Genomic DNA, 26,458 nt, shown 5'->3' with positions numbered 1-26,458 from the left:
GATCCCTACCCAAGACCCTGAGGATTTGTACCACAAATGATACAGACAGAATTGGGTTGTTCTCAGAGCACTTTATGTGTTATCTTTGGTTTTGCAGGGATTGATCTTGTTTTACTCTTAGATTATTCCTGACTCCTTATGTGTCTTTTAGGTGACTCTCAGTTCCTCCCCCTACTTTGCTTCTCTTTAAAAATCACCTCATGATTCTTCCTCCTTTGGCTCCTTCTGTTTCCACGTACTGAGTTTGGAAACTTTGGCAAAGATCCCCTGACTAAAAGGCCAAAAACCAATGAGAAAGTTTTGGGGAAACCATTCTGCAGGGCAATTCCTGGTGTGATAAACTCATAGTTCTCTAATCCTCTTTTTTTTTTTTAAGGTCCTTTTCGTGTTGTTTTCTAACAGATGCAGAAGGGCAGAGTCTTTAGCTTGGATTTCTTTTGTGACTTTAAATAGAGGTTTAGGATCTTTAGGAGGTGACAGGACTTGGACAGGTGAGTGTCACACTGGTCATGGACATTTGGATTGTTTCAGGTTTTTTAATCTTCACTGCTGGAGTAGGAGATACATTATATATATATTTGTTTGGTTTGTTTTGGGTGTTTTGTTTTGTTTTGGGCTTTTTTGTTTTGTTTTGGGCTTTTTTGTTTTGTTTTGGGCTTTTTTGTTTTGTTTTGGGCTTTTTTGTTTTGTTTTGGGCTTTTTTGGTTTTTGGTTTTGTTTTGGGCTTTTTGTTTTTGTTTTTTGTTTTTTGTTTTGGGCTTTTTGTTTTGGTTTTTTGTTTTTTTGTTTTGGGGTTTTTGTTTTGGTTTTTTGTTTTTTTGTTTTGGGGTTTTTGTTTTGGTTTTTTTGTTTTTTGTTTTGGGGTTTTTGTTTTATTTTGGGGGATTTTGTTTTGTTTTGGGTTTTTGTTTTTTTTTTTTTGTTTGTTTTGGGTTTTTCTGTTTTGGGTTTTTTGTTTTTTGTTTTTTTGTTTGTTTGTTTTGTTTTGGTTTTTTTTGGTTTTTTGCTTGTTTGTTTTTGTTTTATTTTGGGGGTTTTGTTTTGGATTTTTGTTTTGTTTTTGCCAGGTTTCTCAAGCCTGGATCCCTGTAAAACAGTTGCTTTTTAAGCCCTGCTTGGCTCTGCCTTGTTCCTTTTCTGTTCTGTAGAGTCTGTGGTGTGGGTACTGTTGGATTTGTTCTTCTCTTGCTGCAACCAGATGAGAGAATGGAGATCAAACACAGGGGAATGAGAGAATCAAGTGTCACTGTACCCTGATGGAGAGAGGGTGGACAGGCAGGATCATGGGCAGAGCTGGAAGTTGTGGGAAAATGAGTGAGGGAAATGCAGAATGCAGTGGAAATATTATTGCAGGGAAGCAGTTGGAGCTGGAAGGCCCAACCTGTGCCCTGTGGGGAAGGTGCATCCTGTTCGTATTAGCAAGTTGGAATATTCTATTTCAGGCTGCAAAGCTTTTACAGGCATGAAAAATAAAACTTCTGCATTTTCTTAGGTATTTGCATCTTTCTGGGGTTTCCTTTTTTCAGAGTTTTTCCATGTTTGTAGGAGGAGGAAAGTGCTTTCCTGGGCACCTTTGTGGATGCTCCAGGACAGGAGGGTCGTGCTGGTTTTTGAAGGCTGTGGTTCAGTTGAGCTGGGTGGGACTAAAACTCAGTTTACTTGTGTGTGACACTTTGTATTCCTGTAACCGTAGGCAAATATTTTGGTTTGAGTGGAATCAGTGTAACCATGAGGTGAGATTAACACTAACCCCATTTGAAGCGTGTGGGTGGAAGGGGGCACAGAATCATTCACTGAAACTTTGATGTTGGCTGAGACAATGTTAAAATGGTGTGAAACGATTACATGAAGTGCCGGCTCTTCAGAGTGACCTTTTCAAAGCTTCTGTCTGGAAGCTGGTCAGAAGTTGTTAATTGTCTGAAAATTGGTGTGTTAAACTCTTTCTTCAGGTTAACACAAGGGCTAAATCACTTTCCCTGTATGCTTAACTATAGAAATACACAGAATATTTCGTGTTGAAATGGGAAGCAGCGTTGGAAATGGGCAGTTATTTTAACTGTTGTCTGTAATTATGTGATGCTGAAGGGCTTTGTGTTAAATTGAAGTTTGGATTTTAATTTTTGCCTCCCATTCTTTCCATTCCCAACCACAGGACATCTGATGACCCTTTTGGAGCTTGTTACCAGAGACCCTTCCCATCCCTTTATTAAAACATGCAGTGCCCTCCTGTGAAACATCAAGACCTTTATTTTTGCTAACAGGAAACACTTTTAAATATCGGTAAGTTCTCAGCATTTAAAGGTATTTTCGTGGTGTGGTGTGGGAAGGAGAAAGAGGAGCCAGTGATAACATTGCCATGAGAGCTTGTTATAAGACTTGGCTTTATTGACAACAAGGACTCATTTAGACATTTTAGCCAACTGTGAACGTTGAAGAAATACCTCTGGCTGTTCTTCTGCTCCTTCCCTGGGGCAGAGGAGCCTCCTTTGGTCGTGGTCACTCAGTTCTCATCGGTTTGGTCAGAAAAGCAAAACAGGTGCAGAGCTCAAAGCAAGGAGAAAAGATGCAGAGCAGTGCAAAACAGAGCTCAGCTTTGCCTTTCCTGCCAGTCCTGGCTCCTGTTGTGCTCTGGGACAGAGGTGTAAATGAGAGTTTTAACAGTAACAGCCCTAAGTCTAAGGGAAAATACATATTCCTGTTACACTTTGCTGACAGTAATTTCCCTGGTGTCTGGTTGGCTCCCTCACTGCCCCACTTTATTTTTTCTGAGCTGTCTAAACAAGGGGACCAAAAAGAGCTCGCCAGAACAATTGCTATGGAGAAGCAATCAGAATCAGAGACAGGCAAGACTTGGCCCTCTGAAATAGAAATTGAGGACAAAGTCACTGGTGTTTGCTTCAATTGGGTCATATTTGTTTTCAAGATTTTTGGTTCTCTTTGCCCTAAGAATACTTGGATTTTCCTTATTGCTTCATTTCTTTATTAGGTATTTTATTTCACCTTCTATATGATATTAGTGTTGGAAAAGCTTTCTTAAATTTTGTCTTCTGATGTTTTCTTTCACAATCTGTTACTACAGAAGGTCAGTTTTGAAATCAGCAGTATTGATTTATAGCTTATTTTCATTAAGAGACCTAATCTGTGTATTGAAGGTGTTTGAAATGCAGAGATCAAAAAAGGCTTTGTCATGGCTAACAGTATAAAGCTTTAAATAAAACACACTCAGAGGTTTAAGTTGGAGGTTAAATGCTGCCAGTGTGGTGTGTGTGCTGGTGTGAAGAATATAAAATTTGGTTTGCATGAGAAAAATAGGTGTAAAAGGTGATGGTTCCAGTGGATGAGTCCTCACAGACAAGAGCCTTGGGTCAGATGAACTGTTCCTATTCCTGGTACCTTCTAACCACGAACACTCAGGATTGATATGAGAAGTCTCTCTGTGAATGTGCCTTACTATAGCCAAGTATCTGTACTTTACACAGAATTATAAAACTCTTGGGATTGTTCAATCTTAACCCAGAGTGGTGTCAGCCAGTAGAAAACAGCAACCAAACATTCCAAGAGGAAACTCTCCTGAGTCTCCCATTGCAAACTTCTCTCAGGAGCTGCATTGGCAGCTTTTTAACCTCAGTATTTCACAGGTCAGGTAAGGTGAGTCTCTTTAAAGAGTCATTTAAATGAGAATGTTTTACAAAGCTCCCAAACAGGAAACCCTGTTGTTCCAGGATCTGTTTGAAGTTTTAGTAGCTAAAATTAGACTTTTTGTTCCCATACATTTAAGAAGTAACTCTTGCTTATGTTTTTACAAAGTGGTAGCTGGGCTTTAATTGCCTGCAGTGTCTTGATATGCTTGGAGTTACCTTTTCTGGGGTTCATAAAGCCATAAATAGGGGTGTTATAACTCTGAGTTTGGAGCAAAAGGACTTCAAAATGTCTCATTGTAATCTCATAGTTTAATGCTAATCATTTCCTCTGGTTTGTTCTTTGTCATAGTTCTGTCTTTCTCCTACAAGAGTTCCCCCAGTGCTGTCAGGAGGTCACGGACAGGGCCCTGCCTGTGCTGTCCTGGGGCTGTTGATGTCCTCAGCTGTTGTAGGAGAAACACTAGACCTGGAACCCAGTTTGTTACTGGTAAGAACTAATTGTCTTGCATTTTATTTAGTTATTTACTATTACAGGTCACAGGTTTTCTGTAACAAAACCAGTAAAACCTTTTCACTGATTTTCACTTTGAAGAGCACTATAGCAAAATACACGTCTCTTGTCCCTTTTTTTTTTTTTACAATTTCTAAATTTCTAATTCTATTTCTCCTCCATCCAAAACATGGAGGCTCACAGTTTTCACTTGGCTTTCATTTCCAGTATTGGCTTTCTCTTGGAAGTCTGAATGTGGTGTCACAGCTGATGAAGGTTAATAAATGGCTTTTTCTATGATGCTTCCATAAATCCTGTGTTTTGGTTGCATTTTTGTGCCAGCTGTAACATCAGGTGGATGGTCTGACAGGTCAAAGGCCACAGCCAAGTCTCTGGTTTAAAGTTTTGGAGCAGAGGGTGGAATGTTTAATGATAGCCCCCTGTTATTTTAAGCTGTGCTTTGGAGTTTGATTTTGCTCGTGGCTCATGTTTGGACTGTGCTGTAATGAAATACTGGAAGTGTGTAGAGTTCTGTCCTGCTGTCAGAACTTGTGGACTTTCTGGGTTATATTTGTGCAGATTCTAAACAGAGATGATGTTTTAATGCTGTTGGTGATGGGCTGGTGTTGGCTTGAACTTGTAGAAATTCTGCTGGATCCTCATCAGGCTGATGTTAATTAAATATTTGTAGGGGCTTGGGGTTCTTACTGCCCTACAGTCACTGACAATTGAGTGGGCCAGTTCAAGTTTGATAACAAAAATGAACTAGTATTTTTCTTTAAGTTTACTGAAGATCATTTCCCTCCCAGATTTCTGCCCTCTCTGTACTTCTATTGTATTTCTCAAGCTGAATGATGAAAGTTTCCCCCCTGTGACTCCCAGCCCATAAGGCTGGACGTGCCTTGTCGGGCTGTAATTAGACGTTCCCAGCCCTGGTCAGGAGGGAAAAGTGGTGACTGTTGTTTGCAGGAAACCCTGAGCTGAGTGACCTCTGTGGCCCCGGGCTCTGCTTTGCTCTGTTTACAAACATCTGCCTGTTCTCTTTGAGTTCAGAGCCGTGGTTGGAATGGCCAACTTAAAAAGTGCATGATCAGATTGGGAATCAGAATAGAGTAGAAGAGTTGCCTTTTTGGCAACTGTTCATTTCCATAAGATGCTGCTTACATCGATTTTGAACAAAGCTGAACATATGAATATAATTTGGGGTTATTGAGTGTCAAGAGGCTGAAACTGTTCCAGAATCCTGTGCTGCTCTTCCTTGTCCACACCTGGGAGAAAGCTCTGCACTTGTGGAGGTTTGTGCTGGTGAAGCTGCAGAGCAGAGTCTTTGCAGGGAGGGACCATCCTTTAGTTCCCTGAATCTTCTTTTTCTCCCATTTACCAGAATAAGTGTAGGTATGTCCCTTGCAGTTGCCAAGGTTACATTGAGGGGTTTTGTTCCCTTTCTTTTCAGCACGGGGCACATGGAGAGGAGGAATCCTGGGCATTTCTGTTGTCTTTAATAGGATAAAAGTGGAACTTGCATACACACTGTGTGTCCTTGTGCAGGGAGGCATTTCTAGCCCAGTCTCACCTTACAGGGCTCCCTTGTAGAGGAATTTAAAAAATGTTGGAATGTCTTGGGAGTGGATGCAGGGCCAGGGCACAGGGGAGGCAGAGAAGTGGGGTGTGTTTGTTGGGTTTTTTGTGTAATAAACCATTGAAGTGAATTTGAGTTCTTCCTTAAGCTGTTTTTACTTTTCTCTGGAGGGAAAGGGGGGAGGAAACAACACATTTTTGGTTAAATTCCAGTTGGCATGTTTTCCCCAGGGAGCAGAGTGCTGGAGGAGTGCACTAGGGAGTATTTTTGGTTCTCTCTGACTTGGGTCCTTGGTATTAAGTGTAGAAACATGTTTAGAAAATTGTAACAGATGAAGTGTCATGTAGTTTAAATCTTCAGCTTACTTATATTCTGAGAGATAAAAAAGTAAACAAACAAACAAATCCTAAGAACTACAACCCCCAAAAACCTCTCCAGGCCTTTTTTTTTTTTCCTTTCCCCTGCTTGCTTTCTGAGTGAAGGAAGTTTATTTTTGGCCCCACTGCTTCCCCAGGGACTGCTCTGTAGAGGACTTTGTGTGTACTTCATTTCTTGTCTGTGACTTTTTGTCAACAATTCAAGTAGGACACTGAGATTGAGATGCAATAAATTTGTACCCCTTAATTTTCCTGGTGTTGAGGTTTTGGTCAGGAGGTTTATTCTGAGTTTGCTGAGAGACCTTGTGAGTATTGCTGGTTACTTTTCTTTAAACCTTTCCAGTGGTAAGTAAAGTTTGTGTATATTTAGACTCTTACTATGTCATCAACTGATACTTTCATGTTTAAATAACTCTACTGATAGTGCAAAATAAAGGACTTTTACATGTCTCTATGTGCAGAACTGGGTTCATGCCAGGTGGGGTTAAAGATGATATAAATTATTAATGGTTTCTTCAAGACCAGCTTTTTTGACATGAAAAATAAAAGGTAGCCCTGTATCCTGACAGAAATTTCATGAAATTGGTTATTAAATCTCCTCCTGTTGTGTTCTTTTTGCTCTTACATGCAAGGGTTTGTTTGGGGTCAATTTTTTTTGGTTATTTTTGGAGAAGAAATAGACTTGAATTACTGCACTGTCTCTGAATTGGCTTATAAGGGAAGCCTGTTCTGCTGCAATTTATTTTGTGGAAAATCTTAAGATGAGCTTTCATGGTTTGTTGGCTTCCTGGAGAGCTGTGCTGTGTCCAGGCAGGGCAGGACCAGCCTAAAGAACTCTGGTGGGTGCTCAACTTTGAAACCCTTCAGTGTAGTAAAAAGACACAAGATAAAAAAATATGTCATTGATCTTTGAGGGCTGTTTCTAAGAACTCTCCACAGCTTATTCCACCTTCCCCTGGAAGTTTGAAGGGTTCAGCTTTTTTGAAGAAACCTTTCCACAACATTTTTTTAAATGGAAATAAATATCATTACAGGGAAAAGGGAAAAAAAAAACCAAACCAGCAATAAGCCACCAAACAGCACGTAAAATTGGAACACAAGAGCACAAGGTTTTAAAGCTTCCTGAATTTTTAACTACTAGCAAATTGCCTTAAATTTAACTTGGATGAATTCCCTGGTGATCCTTGACATTAAACGGATGTTCTGCTTTGACATGGGTAGACAGAAAACTAATTAATTCCTCTGAATTTGAGGCATATTTAATTTTCTCCCCCAAAGACCTCTCATTTGAAAGGTGCAATGCTGTGACAGATGCTGAATGTGGAGCGATGGGAGGGACAAACCTTCCAACAGAGGAAGATCAAGACCTCCACAAGGATAATTCCTGACTGGGAAAATGTTCCATTTTATTGATTACACTGAACGTGGGAGTACCCACACCTTCACTTGCTTACTTGGAAGGGGCATAATGTGCCAACCTCACTGACCAGTAGGGAATCCTGCACAGATTTGTGTGTGTCTGGTAAAAATTCCCTGATATCTTTTCTCTGACTTTGTCTCCTATTTCCTAAAGAGATGAGCAAGGGCTTCATCTATAACAAGCACTAAATCAGTCAATGCCTCAACCTCAGGCTGGTCCAGTCTAACCCAAAGGTAGCAAGAGACAAATACTGTAAAACCTGTGTTTGTGCCACAAAAAAGAGCAAGGTAAGGCTGGAGTGGACTGTTATCAATGGTGGGAACCCAACCCACTGCACCAACCTGAATAAATGAAACCTGAAATAGCAAAGAAATAAAACCTCAAGGAATTGATATGATTTCCAGGTGAAGAACATGGAAGAGGAAAAGCTGTTGTTGCATAAATTCACAAGAGCAGGTGGAGACACAGACAAACACTCCTGATGTTAATCTGTGTGAAATTGAGGAAGGAAGAGGAGAAAATTATCCTTGCAGGAGCTTTCACACACACACACAGATCCAGGGAGCTGGTGTTTTGGAATATGGGGTTTGGAACAGTAAAGGAAGTGCCATATCCAAAATATTCTGATCACTTCCTAATTGTATCCTGTGAGGTTTTCTTGTGTGCAGTGTGTGGATTTGGCAGCTGTTGGAGACGGGACTGGTGATGGACAACTCACTTTATCCTGTGTGGCAATTCGTATTTCCTGAGGGGACAAAGCTGACTCTTCAGCTCCTAAAAGTAGATGCAGTGGTGGTTTCTGGAATAAAGGCAAACCAGGGCTGTCACTGTGCCTTACGAGGTGGTTCTCTCAGTGTGGAGATGTTGGGAAGCTCTGGCAGCCACCTCCAGACCTGGGTCAGAGAACTGCTGTGCTGGCTGGGGCCATCACAACCTTTTCAGGCCACACACCTGAAAAATCAATGTTTTTTTCCCCATGCTCCCTGCCTCTGATTCTTGGTTTGATTTTCATTGATTTATTTCAGTTCTTTCAGATGGAAGTGGTGTCTGAGTGAGGCTTTGCTTGGAGGTCTCAGGGCAGATTTCTGTGGTGAATCAGTTGTTGAGTGTTCAGCTGCTGTGTGACTGACCTCTTGCAGGTCAGATACAAAAGATTGGTTTCTCTGTGCATTCTGTGCTTAATTCTGTAGAAAAGCTGCACTGCTTTGAAGTGGGTGAGCACCATTTCAGCCTGTTTGTGTTGCAGGAAGATGGTCCTTCCTCTCTGGAGGGAAGCAAAGGCTCCTCAGTGATGAGGGACCAGTTGGTCCTGCAGATCAGCATTTCCCAGGCTGCAGAGGCAGCTCCAGCCTTGCAGAACTGGGGGGCTTGGAGCAACCTTGCATAACTTGAACTTTTGAATCATCAGGTGACTCTCTAGCAGGTGCCATCTCATTCTGTGGGCTGGGATGTGCTTTCCTGGCCAACAGTGTGGCCTGAAGTGCAGCTGGTTTGCTCCTGGTGCTGATAATGGTAGCACAGAGCAGGGGAAGGGGGCAGGGACCTTATGGATCTGCATTCCATGGTACAGGAAACACACCTGGATGTGTCAGGATGCTTCCTTAATCATGGCTGTCCTAGAACTGTGAGCCAATTCCAGCAGATGGGACTGAATTTGTGTGAGAACACGATGGAGGTTGGAAAGGTGCTTCAGGCTTTCATCCCTCCTTAATGCCAATGTTTATATTGAGCCGTGTCTGCTTCAGGACTCTGAGACCTCAGAGTTTTATGGTAACAACCAGTAGCCTAAATCCAGGCTTCTGATGTGTGTGTGTCTGCCCATAATCACCTCTGGAACTGGGTCCAATTTTACTGTGCTGTGTTGACATGTGGACACTGAAATCAGTTCTGCAGTTGAAACTACTTATATTGGAACAAATGTAAGTTTTTGAGAAAAAGGAGTAAGACATCCTTCACCTTTGTGCTTTTAATTAATTGGATCATTAAACCACTGTCACACAGTATATAAATCTTGATAGAAAGTTCAAAAAAAGTGGTATAATCTAGAGAAAATGGTAAAATTGAATGCCAAGGAATTTGTAAAGCTGTGGCAACAAGGGCAGGTATGGAGTTGCAAAGGTAAGAACTGGATAAAATTCAGTCTGAAAATCAAAGCACTGCTGATTACTGTCAATATATCCATGTTTAGGACCTTTTTCTTGGTTTGGGGTGTAAGAGGAGGGTATTTTGGAGCACAGCTTACAAGAGGCATTGCTGTTGGCACTGACAAACCTTTCTTTTGGGTAATACTGCCAAATTTTATGAAAGGTGATCAAAAACCCTGTGGATTTTTCTCAGCTTTGTTATTTTGGTCTTTTCTTTCAGTGGTGATGAGAATTTCTCACCCAATATCTGAGGGTGGCTGTGGGGTAAACTTGGAGGTGTAAAGCCAAGGAAATAACATGTTCCTTGTAAAGTGAAAAATGCTGTGCCTATAAGTAGTTAAGCTTTAAATAGCATTAATTTCATAGTTGTGATCTATTGCCAGTTTAGTTTGGGTGCAGACTTAAGGTTTTGTGATCTGTGATCCTGCATTTGCCTGACTTTTAAAGCCTATTTGTAGCCCTTCCATGGTAATATAAACAAGGGAAATGCTGGATTCAATTGGCTTTTGCTGTTTGAGGATTTCAGCTGTTCAGTGTCCTTGTTCCCTCGAGGAAATTGTGCTACAGGGTTCTCTTCCATAGTCTTGCCTCCATCAGTGGGATTTCAAGTGCAGCACCTCTTTGGAATCCAAATTTTGCCAAACTCACAGTAAAAACTGACAGCTGGTGTACTCTGGGGACTTCAGGCAGGTTTTCAGGCAGGTTTTCCTAAGAGTCTGTAGTAATTTAAAGAAATGCTCCTCTGGGATGTTATGAGCCACTGAAGATTGGCTTCAAATCTAGTCCTTTTCAATGTGAATTACTTGAGGTCTGGTCCAAGTAAGCTGCACATGTAATGAGTGTGCAGTCATAGGCAGTGACTGTGTTTGTCACATTCTTTCCTAATGAACCTGTTGCTTAATTTGGTACAACTCGGGGTTTGTCTCAGCCTTCTGCGAGCCATTCTGGGATTTTGTAACACTGTCCTTTCCTTCCCCAAGCAGGACGTGTGGAAGAGGAAACACAAAGACTTCCCGATGAATAACCGGAAGGAGGACATGGAGATCGCGTCCCACTACCGGCAGCTGCTGCGGGAGCTGAACGAGCAGCGGCAGCACGGCATCCTCTGCGACGTCTGCATCATCGTGGAGGGCAAGATCTTCAAGGCTCACAAGAACGTCCTCCTGGGCAGCAGCCGCTACTTCAAGACGCTCTACTGCCAGGTACAGAAAACCTCCGAGCAGGCCACCGTCACCCACCTGGACATCGTCACCGCGCAGGGCTTCAAGGCCATCATCGACTTCATGTACTCGGCGCACCTGGCGCTGACCAGCAGGAACGTCATCGAGGTGATGTCGGCCGCCAGTTACCTGCAGATGACAGACATCGTGCAGGCCTGTCACAGCTTCATCAAGGCGGCTCTGGACATCAGCATCAAGTCTGATGCCTCGGAGGACCTGGTGGATTACGAGCTGGGAGCCCCTTCCAGCAGCAGCACGGACGCTCTGATCTCGGCGGTGGTGGCTGGCAGGAGCATCTCCCCGTGGCTGGCGCGGAGAACCAGCCCAGCAAACTCCTCTGGGGACTCGGCCATTGCCAGCTGCCACGAGGGAGGGAGTAGTTATGGGAAAGAGGATCAAGAACCAAAACCAGACAGCCACGAAGACGTTTCATCCCAGTCTCTCTGGGCCAGTGACATGGGCTATGGGTCCTTACGTATCAAAGAGGAACAGGTTTCGCCATCGCATTATGGAGGGGGTGAGCTCCATTCTGCCAAGGATAGTGCAATACAGAGTGGGTTCTCTGAGCAAGGAGTGGGGGATGGCTGGCAGCCCACAGGGCGCAGGAAGAACAGGAAAAACAAAGAGACTGTGCGGCACATCACGCAGCAAGTGGAGGATGACAGCAGGGCAAGCTCCCCAGTGCTGCCTTTTTCACCTGCCTCGGGATGGCCATACAGCACTCGAGACCCAAGTAAGTCATTCTCCCTGGGTTTGGGGCTGCAGTTAAAAGTGGTGAGTTAATTAGATCCGTTAATGGTATTGTCTTGTCAGTCCCTGAAATACAAGCTTGCTACAAACAGAAAAATACAGAAATTTGTGTTGCCACCAATTCAGAAGCACCAAGTGCTGTACTTACAGTTCAGTCACAAGCTGGTTCTCCTGTAAAACCAGAAGTGTGGTTTTGTTTTGGGCTTGAATGGCCTAAATCACCCCCAAACCCACCACTATAATTGCTGGAATTAATGAGAGGAAAAGTTGGAATTTATTTTAGCAGGTGTGCAAACTGATGTCGTGGCTGAAGAATTTTCCTTGCCCAGTGCATTGATGATGTAATTACACCACATGCAGGTGTAATTTAGTCTTGCTGATACCATCTTCAGAACTTCCTGATATTCAGGTGTCACTTTCTCTTGGGTAAGAAAACCACCACAGCTCCTTGCTGGCAATGGCAGGATCAGTGTTTGTTAACTCTTAAGAATAATGTGTTTTTTGAGGCACTACTGTGGCTTCAGATGTATTTTGATGTGTGACTGTGGTCTGACATCAGTGGCTGCTTTTAAAGTGTAGCCAGTGAGAAAAATGTTTTCTGGACTTCCTTTGAATCTTCGGGGGTTATTTTTCTGTCTGAAGATAACTGTCCTACTTGGTTCATTAATCAGTGGCAATTAATAGATCCCAGAATGCTACTGAACCAGAAGTTTGGTGGTTTTTCCTAAGGACTTTAAGGAAATGTGGTATTAAACTCTCAGGGTGACTGGAAGAGCTGAGTCTGTGCTGTGTTAGCCTGAGTTTCATTGCATACCAGAACCCAAGTCAGTGAGGAAAAGGATATGTGAGATTATAGACTTTTATGTTGCCAAATTTGGATTTAAAAAGCAATACAGACAGTACTGAAAGTCTTAAAAGTCTTTATGGGCTGAAAAAGGAGGTTTAAGTTGCTTACATTCTGGAGTTTAAATGTGGTTTTCATTGAATGGGTAACTCTCTACAAATGTCTTGAGATTTATCATGTTTTATGGTTATCTGCTGCAGTCAGCATGCATGTAATTATTCTAATTAGCTGATGATAAAATCTAAACAACATCAGTTAGAAGAAAAATGTGAGATAATTTAAGATAACAGTGATTTACTATGAATCTTCTTTGTATAATGCATGTATTTTAGGCTTGTTTTGAGTTCAGACACAGCATGGATTGCCTGGTGTGCTGTTCTCATGCAACTGTTTTTCATTTTTCATGGAATCCCATAAAAACAACTCAGTCACTTGTGCTGTCTGAGGGGTGTGAGTTTGGGCAGTACCTGGAATGAACCAGCCATGGAGTGAGTGCAGAAACAGAACTGGAAAACTGATTATAGATTGGATGTCTTTACTGAAAACAGTGTGGAATAGAAGAGATTGTATTCCTGGAAGCTGAATGAAGCATAGATTGTTTAATTCCTAATTGTTAAGGAATTAAATTGCAGTGACTGTGCAGATGAGGGAGATGCTCAGGGGTTTGACTCAGCACAATCCTGAGACAGCACATCAGCAGGCACATCAAATTATTCCTTCCAAATCTCATCCTGAATGCAGTTTCCAATAAATGAGGTGGTTCCAGTGGTGGGAAAGGGGAAGCTGAATGATGGTGGTTGGGGGAAGAGCTCAATATTCCACTGGTGCTGGTAAAACCAGAGGAAAAGATGAATGGCAACCCTTTTCTCTGTCCAAAATGAGCAGGAACAGGGGCTGCTGCTGCCAGAGTTGTGTGTGCCACATGGAAGTGTCCATGAGGATCAAGAAGGGTGTGTGGAGACTGAGCTGCTTGTGGGTTCTTCTAGAGAGAAGGATGGAAATGGAATTCTCTGTTCTGTCCTGTGCTGTGGGGCCTAAAATTGTGGGATGGGGCTGTGTGGGCTTCATGGCAGGGATTGTCTCTGCGAGCCCTGCATGTGTCTTGGGTCGAAGCTTCTTGTCTCTGGGGGATTTTTTTTATGATTTCAAAGGATTTGAGATGCAAATACTCAGTTTCAGTTACCCTTGGTCACCCTGTCGTGCCTCTCCTGCACTTGTGTGGTGGGTGTGTGGTTTGGGTGAAAGCAGCTGGTCACTGAGGTGAGACTGTGCTTTTTCAGGGTGAGGTGAGAACCCTCCTGCTCCCCCAAACCCCTGTCTGGGGCCCTGCAAGCAGCAGGAGCTTCTGGTCCCACAGATTATTCCCCATACCCAGCAGGTGGAAGCAACTTTCCTCTGAACTGCCCCATCTCCCAGGTTGCCAAGCCACAGGTTCTGTTTTCCCTGGGTTTGGTACCCCAGGTTTTTGCCTCTCCTGTTGGAATTCAGCAACTGTGTAGGGGTGTTGCAAACTTGACTCCTGAACATGAAGAATAATTGATTTTCTCGTGTGCAAATGGATGACACGGCGCAGACACTTCCAGCAAATAATTGGGATGTGTCTGAATTTCAAATTGAAGTTGTCTTTGATTTAGGAGTGTCAGGTTTCATTCTTTAAAACACACTTCATAGTCTAGGACTCTGTTTCACCTCATTTATTTAGAAGTGTCCCTGTCCACACTGTTCACAGCTAAGATGAAAAGCTACTCATTTGCTGAGGAAATGGGTGTTGAATGTTCTTTCTTGAGTAACTAAGAGGAAAGAAACTTACCTGGAACTGTTTGTTCTTCGAGGCTCCCTCACTTTCCTGATTTGATCAGAAGATGCTGGTTGCTAAGGCTCAAAACCCTCCTTGTGGGGTAATTTGGGTACTGTTTGTGACTGCCCCTGTGCTGGGGGACTAACGTGGACCTTCTGGCAATGCAGGAGTTGGTTTAGGAGGATCCATCTGCAAAGTTCAGTCTCCCCAAAGCTGAGCAAGGCACTCATTTGGTGCTGGTTACAAACAGCATTGCATTTCAGCAACGTTTGGAGGGGGAATCCTTTAAGTAACCATTGCACCTTTGATTGTTTGGGACAGTATATTTCAGATTGAAAATAATGCTCCTGCTCCTGAATTTACAGGGGATCACTTAATTCTGGTTATATTACAAAGCAGAACGTTGCAGTCATTGAAACTTCGTTTCCAGCAACTCCCAGCTCGTTCACTCTCAGCAGTGGGAAACTCCTTCTTATCAGTACAGGCAGCTGTACTAAAGTGCCTCAAATATTAAGTAAACTATATTTAAATACTGATCAATGAGGTCTGGAAAAGACAAAGTTTTGGGGTTTTTTTTTAAATTTAAAGGGTGAAAAAAACACCTTTGTGAATGAGTTGATTCCTTCCCAGGTGCTGGTGGAGTGTTGCTGAGTCTTTGAACTTGACAACATTACAGATTGCTCCAGACACTCCTTTTTATTTTAATCTTTTTAATGGTAATCAAACATCATGGAAATAGCAAGAGGTTGTTCACATCTGCCATGAAGAGTCTTCTTCATCCACAAAGCGATGACCAAATGGGTTTTGCAAAAGAATGCAGAGAGTTGAGGTGCTGGATTGAGATTGTGACTCAGTTTCTCAGGGTGGTGTCAGTCAAACAGAGGCTTGATGAGCACCATCTCTTCATTCTACTTTCAATTTATTAATTTGGATTGTCTGTTTAGCATCCAACACATTGGGTTTCCTCTTTCTCATCCTGTTTGGGTTGCTCAGGATGTCAATCTGTCATTCCTTGTATGAACATCCATATATATGTTTTCCTCACCAAGCCACATTAGCTTGGAACAGCAGTTCTCCAAAGTAAACTAAAGGATGGGCTTTTATAAATAATAACTATCTCCACAGCTGAGCCAAGAAGAATTTCCTCCACAGACTTGCCAAAAGAGCAGGTCTACTGTTTATTTTATCCCTTTCTCTTGAATTTCATAGGCTTTCTAAAGAAATTTATTGCTATTTGCTATAAGCAAAGATGCTTATGAAATTCAAAAGCAGACTTGTGCCTGGAACATCTTCATTTTCCTTAGGGTGCAGTTCCTTTAACAATGCTGGGTAGTTTTTACAGGTTTGCCCATCCCAAATGCATGGACAGAGGGTCAGGTGGGGTTGGGAAGGCTCTTGCCAAAGGGGACAGTTCTCTTCACTAGGAGAGCTCTTGGGGTAGCAAAATGTTGCTGGATTTGCTTCGTCATATAATAGAAAGCTCTGTCACTTCTGAAGAATTTATTGATGGCTTTATCAATGTGGTAGTTCAAGTTGTGATTCAGGAATTTATTTCTGAGGAAACACTCCCACACATCATCTGATTGTTTGCATCCAAAGCTGCAAGTGGGTTTCTGTCTGCCAATTGACTGTGAAATGGAGCTAATTATTTTAAAACCAGAACAGCCCTTCTAAAGGATGATGCAATTTGGGGATTATTTCTTTCCTTTGGTTATCTGTAGTGGAATTTCTATATTCTGCAAGAAGAGCTTCAGGACTTGAGTAAGCCCAGAGCAGTGACCTCCATGGGAAGGACAGGCAGGACTTCACTGTGTCCTTCTGCCTTTGCAGAGTTCACAGTCCCTTTAACATTTTCCTCCTCAAAATCTTGAATTATGCACAAGTTTCCTCCCTCCTGGTGAGGGTTGAGGTTCCTCCTTTCCCAGTGCCACAGACGTGCTGGCAGCTCCCTGGGAAGCCTGGAGGCAGCTGCTGGCTCAGCCTTCCCCAGCCCTTTTCCTGCTTTCTGGAGAGCAAATGATGATTGCAGGAGCTGTTGGTGAGCACAGATGCTCAGCAGTTGGATCTTACACTGCAGAAGGTTCCAGAGGAAGGCCAGGAAACCCATTTGGGGTGAACTCTCAGCTGTTCTGTGCAGGTGAAGTCTCTGAGTGCAGGCAGGGGAATGGATTTATTCTGGAGAAAAAGTCTTTTTCTCATCAAGCCACCAGGCTCTCTGTAACTCTGTCCCTTTGTCAGTGCAAATCAGCTCTTTCTGTGATTAGTATTTTCAAAGTATTTTTAAATAAATTAATTCCACTGAAAATTCCATTGTCTCTGCTGTGATATTTGGCAAACAAACTCGTCCAAGTAGAAGAATACAGATTTTTGCAATATGAGAAAAGCAGGGGGGAAGATGAGCTTGGTGTTTGTACTCAGGATTCAGGTGCTCAAGGAACTTGTGAAGATTTTTGTTCTGTTTTGTGAGACAAAAACAAACGTATTGAAGGAGATGCTGAGGGAAGGCTTGGAAACACCTGGTGTTGAAATGCTCCGTAAGTGTGGGAGCTGGAAAACTCACAGTGGGTTATTCTCCCTTTAAGTGGTTTTGCTTTGAGGAGATGGAGTGTCCAATCCACCTGCTGTGGTCTGAGCCCTGGCTGGAATATGAAAACTTCAGGCAGGTGGGAATTGTTTGTTACAGACGTGACTGAAAATGGGCTGGTTAAAATTCAGCTGATGGATAAATATCTGATGTCCTAAACCAACAGGGGCTCAGATTTTAGTGGTTTCCTACCATTAGTTTATTGGTTTACATCATAACTGAGCATATCCTGTGACTCTTTCATGCCTGATTTTGGAAAGATCCCTTTTAAAGCAGGATGGGTGGTTTGGATCAAAACATTCAGTTTATTGGAAAGGTTCTGGAGTATTTTTGAAAGTAGGCAATAGCAAAGTACAAATTGCCTGGAAAATTCAGTTCATTACTGCATTTCCCCCCCTTCTTTTCATGGAGCTGCAGTTATGATGCAAGGTATGAAATTTTCTTTGCCACGAGGGGTTTTTAGTGATGTTTTTACTGGGGAGATGTTTCAATGCCATCAGCAGTGGTGGGCAGAGATGCTTTCTGAGCCAGGCCTGGGGGGGTTACAGCTCTGGGCTGTAGTTGGAGGGGTCACAGCTCTGGGCTTTAGCGGAGGGGTCACAGCTCTGGGCTTTAGTTGGAGGGGTCACAGCTCTGGGCTTTAGTGGAGGGGTTACAGCTCTGGGCTGTAGTTGGAGGGGTTACAGCTCTGGGCTGTAGTTGGAGGGGTCTCAGCTCTGGGCTGTAGTTGGAGGGGTCTCAGCTCTGGGCTGTAGTTGGAGGGGTCTCAGCTCTGGGCTGTAGTTGGAGGGGTCTCAGCTCTGGGCTGTAGTTGGAGGGGTCTCAGCTCTGGGCTGTAGTTGGAGGGGTCTCAGCTCTGGGCTGTAGTTGGAGGGGTCTCAGCTCTGGGCTGTAGTTGGAGGGGTCTCAGCTCTGGGCTGTAGTTGGAGGGGTCTCAGCTCTGGGCTGTAGTTGGAGGGGTCTCAGCTCTGGGCTGTAGTTGGAGGGGTCTCAGCTCTGGGCTGTAGTTGGAGGGGTCTCAGCTCTGGGCTGTAGTTGGAGGGGTCACAGCTCTGGGCTTTAGTGGAGGGGTTACAGCTCTGGGCTTTAGTGCCACCCCCTGAATTCTTTCAGAGCCCAGAATCAGCTTAGCCTGCATTCCTGGGGCTTAAGGAGCTCCCAGGTTTTGGACCCTCCTTGGAACTCTGGGTGTGCTCAGAGCACCAGGCACTGTGTGGAGGTCGCTGTGGTTGCACCAAATTAAAACCAAGCCAAAAAACCCTGTCCCAAGCCACAAAATCCCTGCCCCAAACCCCACTGACCTGTGTGACCATCTGGTGGGTTGTGCTGAGGGTGCTCAGGGAATAATTCAGGTTCTCTGTATCGCCACAGTTACAGGCTAAAGGAATTATTAGGGTACAGTCTTTGTGGGAGTGACTTTGTAGTTTCTGTTATTGAAGGGTTAGGTCGGGTTATGTTCAAGTTTGGAAACTAAAATCATCTCTTTAAACCCAGATACTGCCTGGCTACACCCTGGCTTGGAAATGGTTCCACCCTAAACCAGCTTTAGCTCCAAGCCCAGTGCCTGTTTCCTTTCCCCACCCTGCATTCCATTTTCCCCAGGCTCCCAAACCCTCCTCCTCCTCCTCCTCTTCCTCCTCCCCGTGGTAACAGCCCTAATTCTGTTAATCTGCTTTAACTCCTGAGATCAGAGGCATTTCCCCTCTCTTGAGTGCCCTTTTCTCTATTTTATCTGTTCCTTGTGCCAGGGTCTCACTGGGCTCACCTTCACAGAGTTCTCAACCTTTCAAAAACAATTTTTACCTTTTTTTTTTTTTAGTTTCTGTACTGAAATTACAATGACAAATCAAGAAGCTTTCAGTATCTTAACATGAGTCCTAGTCCTGCTTTGCAGTCAGCATCGTTCAGGATTTAACTTCCCTCTTTGCAGTGTTTTTGCATTAAAATGTAGTTGGAATTAATTCTTTAGATGCAGTTCCTGGGAATCAAACCCAAACTTTGCTGTACTGGTCTCAGATTGATTTATTTTTTTATTACTTTTTATTTTTTTAACATTTCTTACAAGCACTTGTTTCAAAAGGTAAATATTTGTTCTGAGGATTTTTAAGAGTTTATAACTCAGCATTCTGTCATATCATGAGTGTTCATGTTTAATGTGGTACTTGAATGTTTCATTTCTGTCCCCTCAGGTTTGTGTCTGTTCCTGAGCAGTGAGAGGAGCACAGGGAACAAAGTCAGTCCTTTCACTGCCTGAGTGAGGACACTTGGACAAAGAGGTCAAGCTCACAGTCAACCTTAATATTTTTAAAGTGATACTCTCAAGTTACTGTACAATTCTATGCATATTTTAGGAAAACAAAAGTGGCTTCAGTTATTTCTGTACTGCCCAGTCATTCCTGCTCCTGTGAGGACTATTTATTATTCCATTTTAGAACAGTTTCAAAGCAATTAACTCACCCAGTTTAACCATTTCTTTCTCTTCTGGATTTGGGAGTTCTGTTGTGTCTCAGTTTAGGAAGGTCAGTGGTTGACCAGGTTTTCTCTGTAGCCCTTTTGCTGACACAGACCATGGAAAAGTGTCTGCAGAACTTGATTCAATGGTAGAAAAAAAAATGTTATGGGAAAGGAATGAAAATTGATTATTTTTTTCCGGATAGGAAGTTTTCCAGTTATTTGTACACTGGTTACTGTTTTGAGGAAGATGAAGATGGTGATACACTCGTGCTTTTAAGATGCACTGCAGAAGCTGCAACATTGAAAAGACCCAGGTTGTTTCTGTGTGAAACAAGCCTGATTTATCCTAGAAACATTATTTAGAGATATTGAGGAGAATGTAAAGCATAGATAAAAGCATCCTGTGGCTGTGGGCTTTAAAATGATATTGAAGCCTCTGTGTTCCTCCTGAGCCTTCCAGAAACAGGAACAGCCCTGGGAAGGGGCAGTTTCATTCAGGATGGGGTTTTTCAGCACTCAGATCCCAACAGTCCCAGCTCCCCCTGCTTTGAGTCACGGTGGGGAAGCTGAGGTGGGACTGAAACCTGGGAGAGGAGCCTGAAGGAGACCGTGGGTTTGGTTCCATAGGGACTCACCTGGGATATCCTGCAGTCTTTAATATGAAGACAGTTTTTAATGATCATTAGTGGCTGAGTATCTCTGTTAGCTTGACAGTTTCCTGCAGTAGGAAATTGGAGCTTGTTTTGAATGCTGTGCACATTTATTATATCCACATGTCGACTGTTTTGTTTGTCAAACAGTGCAAATCCAACCCAATAAAGCTCTTGGCATCACTTCCCTGGGTAAATATTGCAGTGGGTGAGAACACTGGGCTTTGCTTAACAAATAGTAAGTTGTGAAACACTTTTGGAGGATTTCTGTTAGAAAGGAGGTGGTATCTGAAATACAAACCTCAAGGATATTTTTAGCAGCTGGTAAAAGATTGTCATTTTTCTGCCAGCCTGTGTGCTCCTTTTTTATTTTTTTTTATTCCCAAGAAAAGATCACTATGAAATGAAAGCTCTTTTTCCTTTTCTTCCCCAATAGTTTAAAAATTAATTGTCATTTGTATAGAAGCAGATCAAGCCAAATCTTCCTAAGCTTAGGTAGGAAATATCATCCCTGGAATTCTAGATGAAATCTACTGTCAGGCAATTGCTTGACACAAATAAGTGGGAGAACCTCAGAGAATTAAGTCTTTGATTTCACCGAGGTTTTTTCCAGGGGTGTTTGGCGTGGGTCACAATTTGGCAATGTCCTTGAAACAGAAGCTGAGTTTCAGTGGCTCCCACTTTCCTCTGGGACTCCATTGCACCCCCACGCTCTCCTGCAGTTGTTCCGGTGGAAATGTCTGTGCACCCAGGTTGGGGAACTGATCTGGCTTTAAAAATAGCTTTTTTAAATAAATCAGTTTATTTTTAACATATTAGTTCCTGTCTCAAGTTTACTTCACAACTCTACTTGTGGTCTTGGTACCATTGAAGGAGCAGCAGGGGAGGGTGCAGGAATTTGGGGTGGGAGAAGTTGCTGATGTTGGGACCTCTTCCCTTTGCCCTTTCTGCTTGTCATGTTGTAAACAGAAACAAATTACCTTTGCCATCACACTGAGTGTTACCCAGCAGTGTGCAGGAGATGCTGAACATCTGCCCCAGAAAGGGGGATCCCTCCATCCATCAGAGCTGCTTCCAAGGCTGCTGTTGGCTTTGCTCATTAACAACTTGTGTGGTGGGATGTTGTGAACCCTCAGCAGGTCGTTGGATGGCACCAGGCTGGGAGGGATGATTTGCTGGAAGGCAGAAGTGCCAGGCACAGCATGAACTCCACCAAGACAAGTGTGAAGTCCTGTGTGTGGGACAGAATAACCCCATGCAGCAGTTTGGGTTGGCAGCCAAGGGGAGAGAAAGCAGCTTTGCAGCAAATCTTTTGGTGAGTGAGGAGCTGAAGAAGGGCCTGTGTGCCCTTGCAGCAGTGAAATCTAAATCTGGCTGCCTGCCTTAGGAGGAGCATTTGGAGTACCAGATCCAGTTTGGGATCTCCAGGCCAAGAAAGGCTTTCCCAGCATCAATACAATGTGTATGAGGACAGGCTGGAATGGCTTAGTTTAACCCTGAAAAAGGAAAGGGAGGGCAGATGGATTGTCCAGAGCCAGATCCTTCTCAGAATCTGGATGGAGAGAGGATGAGAGGTAATGGACATGAGTTATGGGAAGGGAGATTCTCATGGGGTGAGAGGAGGAAGTTCCTGACAGACTGGTCAAATCATGAAGCTGTGGAGAAACTGTGCTCTCTCTCCCCTGCAGATTCATGGGGATAAACTGGATAAACTGGGCTGTACAAACTGCTGAGCAACAGGATCTAACTCCAAAAGTAGTCCTGGAGTCACTTTCAGCCTAATTTATTCTGCAGTTCTCAGCTGACTCCACCTAACAGATGCTGTCCCAGGTCAGGGGGACTCCCCCCTCTCTGTCTGTTGGTGACACCACTCCAGATGTGGTTCCAGTTCCTGGGGTTTCCAGGCTGTACTTTCCCTGGTGCTTGCCTTGCTGTGGCTGTACCCAAAAGTGTCTTCCCTTCGGTTCACCTTTCTACCCTAATTTATGTAAGGAGAGAACATTCTCCCCACCTGGAGGGTCTGCTGTGGAGGTTTGTGTGCTTTGTTCTGAGAGGAGTTGAAAAGAAAATGAGCACAGTATTCCTTGTTTCATGTTTGCCAGTGGGAGGGAGAGTATTTGGGGGACTTGGCTGGGAGTTCCACTGTTTGTGAGTGACAATGTGCTTTATAAGCAAAAGTAGGATATAAGATCATCCAATGGTTCTTTAAATAGTTGTGGGCTCTTGCTGCCACCCCTGGGTTTGGCAGGTGTCCCCAAAGCACAGGCAGCCAGAGGCTGTGGCTGGGTTTAGCTAATGGTGGTGCTGACACTGGGCTGAAAGGATGCTGGATGAGACCAGCAGGATGGTGGCACCTAAAGGCTGAAATTCTGCCAGAATGGGTCCTGCAGGTCGGGTGAGCTGTGGGAAAGGGCAAGGAGTGTTTGGTGGCAGGAGGTGGCTTTGAATTGCTGTTGTCTCTGGAGGCTGTGGGACTTGCAGAGAGTTTGCTGCAGCTGCAGAGCAGCGATAACCTCTGCTTTGGATGGAAAGGTGCTGGGGAGTGGCTCAGAGTGTGGAACAGCTCTGAACTCCAGGGGCATTGGGGGGGAGTTGGGAGGGCTCCTCAAAGCATCCTGAAATTTGCCAGGGTGGTGGAGAAACACAGAAACTGGGCTGTAAATAAGTGAGGTAGAGTTCCCTCCTTTGAAGGCTGCTGTGTTTGTGGCTGCCTCCCCCTCCTGCCTCCATCCTGCGAGCTCTGCATCCCAGAGACTTGGAAAACCAGGGGAGAAACATCCCTGCTTTGTGCTCCTGCCAAACAGAGCTGGGCTTTGAAAAGATGACAGACTTCTTGGATCTCCTCTTACCTGAGACTGTAATGAAAAGAGCAATATTGAGAAAGATTGACCTGGCAAAATGTTCCCTTTAGTTCTTGGGGAAAAAGGTTGTTTCTGCTTTGAATTTTCCTGCAGCAGATGTAACCTTGTTTGGCTTTTATTCACACCTTTCTCTCTTCTCATGGGTTTAGTCCTCCAGCTACAGGTTTCTAGATGTTCAGCTGTCTACATGAGAGATGAAAAGAGGAAAAAATTATTAAAAATAAACAATTATGAAAGAGAATAATAGCATGGGGAGTCTGGGAAACCCCACTGGGGGTTTACTGAGGAGGTTAAAACGCAGCACAAACAAGAAATAAGTGGTGTGAGAGAAGCAGACACTGAGGAGGCAGTTTGGTAACAGATGAGGTTGAGCTGTAATGAGGAAAAATGGCAGAAGCAGGGAGAAGAAATGCAGGAAGAAAAAATTGTTTATTAAAGTAATTAATAAAGGTAATCAAATGGAGTCTTTAAAGTAGACAAGGTTTCCTTGCTGTTTCTGGAATGGCATGTGTGTTTTGCTTAGTTGGACTGGATTTAATGCCTTTTTACTGTCAGTTTCCTCCTAGATCTTGGAAAATAAATTATCACATTAGTATCTCATTTGGGTACTTTTTAAGTTCTGTGACATTTCTTTGTCCCACAGCCCTTTCCAAGGGCTGCCAGATGTCTGCAGTGCTGGATTGTTTGCCTGGCACAGCTTGGTTTGCCCATTCCTGGTTTGTGAGAGGAGCTCAGTTTGTAGAACTTCCAGGGATTTTGGAGTAGCCACGTTGGGTGTGTGGGGAATATTGCACTGCTCCTTTTGTGCTGGGATGAGGTTTATTCCTCACTGTGGGTCTGTCAAAGCCTGCCTGGTCAGCCTGGCTGGGAAGGAGTTGTGTTTGGAGCTCAGCTGGGCTGTGACCCCTGTGAGAAGATGCTCATGGTCAAACTCCTGTGTCACTGTCACAAGAGGTCAGAACTTTACCAGTTAAATGTTGCTTTCAGGGCTGAATGGAAATTCTGTTGCCAGAAATGTCAAAAAGTGGACCCTGTGTTTTATTCAGAAACAAAACCTAATAATAAAATAGCCTTTCAAGTCACCAACTAAGAAAGCTTTTCTAAAGCTGCTGTGTTTGGGAGGTAGGGTGGTGCAATGGAGTAACTGCAAAATAATGATTGGCTAAAGAGACTAATGAGCTCAGTTTCCCGAGCAGGATTAATCCCGTGTTTAACTCGGGATTTCCTGTGTGTGGAGCCCCAATCCCTGCACTCACAGAGGCTGTCCCAGCCGTGTGAAAAGTGAGATCTGGAGGGTTTGGATGGAGCTCTGGGGCGGCTGCAGGACCCGTGACAGTGAAGAATTGCAGGAGAGAAGCTCATTGACAAAAGCCTGGTTTATGTGAGGCTGGAGTAAACAGTTTGGATTACTGGGAAGTGAGGGATGCTTTCCATTCATATAATTCTTTGGCTAAATCTTGTTAAAGGGAGCTGCATTCTAGAGAAAAGAGAAGTGGTTTTGGAGGCACCATAGGGAGGAACTTGTTGCATATTTTGGGTTTTGGTGTGCTGAGAGTATTTTAGTACTTCTGTGACTAAGTGGGTATTTATTTTGCCTTAATGTGTTTTTGATTATATTGCATCAGCTATAAATACTGGAAGCTCTAAAGCATCTATTTCACTGTCTGTCTCTAATCTTGGCTTTTGAGGAACATTTAATGTCTTGTTGTGGTTACAATTAATCTGCGTGTGTTTAGCAATTAGTGTTTATGTTTATGTTCTGGTGACTGTCAATCAGCAGCTGGAACAGGCTCTGAGAAAGGGTGGCAGAACACACAAGGTGCTTTCCTGCCTCCCTGGTTATTGGGAACACAGTTTTGTGGGCAGACACCAAGTTCTGTGCTGTGATTTCCCGTGTAGGCAGGAGGAGCAGAGCAAGGTGGTATTACCACGGCTTTGATGTGAGAAGGGCTCTGTTACCTCCCCAGTTTAATGGGCTAAAGTTTCATTTACTTCCTTCACCACCTTTTCTGACAGCTGCTGGTTTTTAATGTCTTGTAGTTTCCTGTTATGTGGACATGCTGGTTTGTTTTTAAAAAACCCTCATTTTCATCTAGAATAACATCTATCCCTGTAAGCCACTGACAGAGGGATGAGAAAACGTAAAAATTCAAAGCATTTGAATCCTTCTTGGTGAAGATTTAGTAAAACTGATAATAAGGTATTGTACAAGCAAAACACAGATGGAGGAGGGAAAATTGTTTGTTTTAGACATAGATAGTTCACATTTATGAGCTACCTGCTGGCTTGGTAGCCCCAAGCCTTGAGTATTCCCTGCACCTCTGGGGCGTGGGAGACTCTGCCTGGGATTGCTTCTCCTTTATTGTTTGCTTTGGGGCTGTTTGTTTTGCAAAGGAAATGGAACAACTTAGGAGTGAGAGGGACTGGCAGGTTAGTAAAGCCAATCTGAACATGTTATGGAATCTGGGATGTTATGGAATCAGTCCTGGGAAATCCACTCGCTGCTCCAAGGGCTGGACACCTCCAGCAAGTCACTGCGTCTGTCTCTGGCAGCCCCACCTGTAAGTGAAGATCAAAGTAATGATCTTCCTTCAGCTGTTTTCCAGACTGCAGGAGTTGGGCACAGCACCAGTGTCCTCATTAGCATTTTTTAATAAGGCTCTGCAGATTAATGCCCTGCCCTGGATTGAAGTTGTGCCTCCTCCCTTCTCCGGGCTCTGCTGCTCCCAGACCTGCCCAGGAGAGGGTTTATTGCAGTGGGGTGTGTGGACAGCACCTGAATTCCATGCCCTGAGGAGCACGGGGTGGAGTTTGGAAAGCAGCAGGTACTGGATTTGCATGTGTCACACCCACTGCTGTGAGCTGGGACCGTTCCCTCCTGCGTTAAGTAGATTTAAATCTGTTTTAAACTAAGAGGCAATAAATGTTCAGGATCTGCAAAACAGCTCCTTTTTCCATCCAATCCCTCATTATCTGCCTTCTCTTTGGATGTGGGTTTTTTCCCTCTACATCTTGGTAGGGGAAATGCTCCAAAGGCATAACTTTGGGAAGCTTCAGCCCCATTTCCAGGTGCTCAGTTGGGGTTTCAGTGTCTTTGCTGCTACAGATTGTGCAGTAGGTAATTGCAGTTTGTTTTATGCACTTTATAAATGGGCTAATCCCTTTTCCTCCATAATCTTCCTTGTTTCATGTGAAGAATAGAGAGGAGTCTGAGTCACTTTACATTAAAATACAGAAATTATTTAAGATTATAAGAGAGTCAAAGTTCAAACAAAAGAGAATCTTCAATTAGACCTTCTTAAAAATACAAAAATAAACTATGCTTCACAGGGAGGAATTTACCTTATCATTGCTTTTTTGTTTGGGTTTGGTGCTTGATATTTTATTAATATTTTTCATAATAATCATTATTTTAGTAATAATTACTATTTTTATTGGTAATAATTCATAACTACCTGTTGCAAAGTGGCTGATGTGCCTCTGTGGGGTTTTTTATCCATATCATTTCTATATAAAACCCACCCTCTGATTACTATATATTTTCTAGGTAAGTGACCCCAAGGGATTTATACTAATTAGCAGCCCACTGTTAAAGGCTGTTTATTACTGCATTTTTCCAAACATTCATCACTGGGAAGAAATGAAA

The 26,458-nt window shown here is 43.5% G+C and overlaps 1 protein-coding gene across 7 annotated transcripts in view; it reads left to right on the top strand.

Annotated features, from left to right (window-relative positions):
- ZBTB46 (zinc finger and BTB domain containing 46) overlaps window positions 1-26,458 on the top strand; it is a 53,786-nt gene that overhangs the window by 5,202 nt on the left and 22,126 nt on the right. For 4 of the 7 annotated variants that reach the window (XM_071572571.1, XM_071572570.1, XM_071572576.1 and 1 more), the window contains 3 exons: window positions 2,153-2,280; window positions 3,991-4,128; window positions 10,632-11,604. In XM_071572571.1, coding sequence (XP_071428672.1) covers window positions 4,075-4,128; window positions 10,632-11,604 — 1,027 coding nt within the window. In that variant the 5' untranslated portion in view covers window positions 2,153-2,280; window positions 3,991-4,074. The remainder of the gene's footprint in view (window positions 1-2,152; window positions 2,281-3,990; window positions 4,129-10,631; window positions 11,605-26,458) is intronic. The other 3 variants (XM_071572572.1, XM_071572574.1, XM_071572573.1) reach the window with 3 other exon arrangements.

The sequence above is a fragment of the Pithys albifrons genome, chromosome 18 (assembly GCF_047495875.1).
Source record: "Pithys albifrons albifrons isolate INPA30051 chromosome 18, PitAlb_v1, whole genome shotgun sequence".
Taxonomy (NCBI): Eukaryota; Metazoa; Chordata; class Aves; order Passeriformes; family Thamnophilidae; genus Pithys; species Pithys albifrons.
Note: the sequence above shows the minus strand (reverse complement) of the source record. Positions and strands in the feature narration are given on the sequence as shown.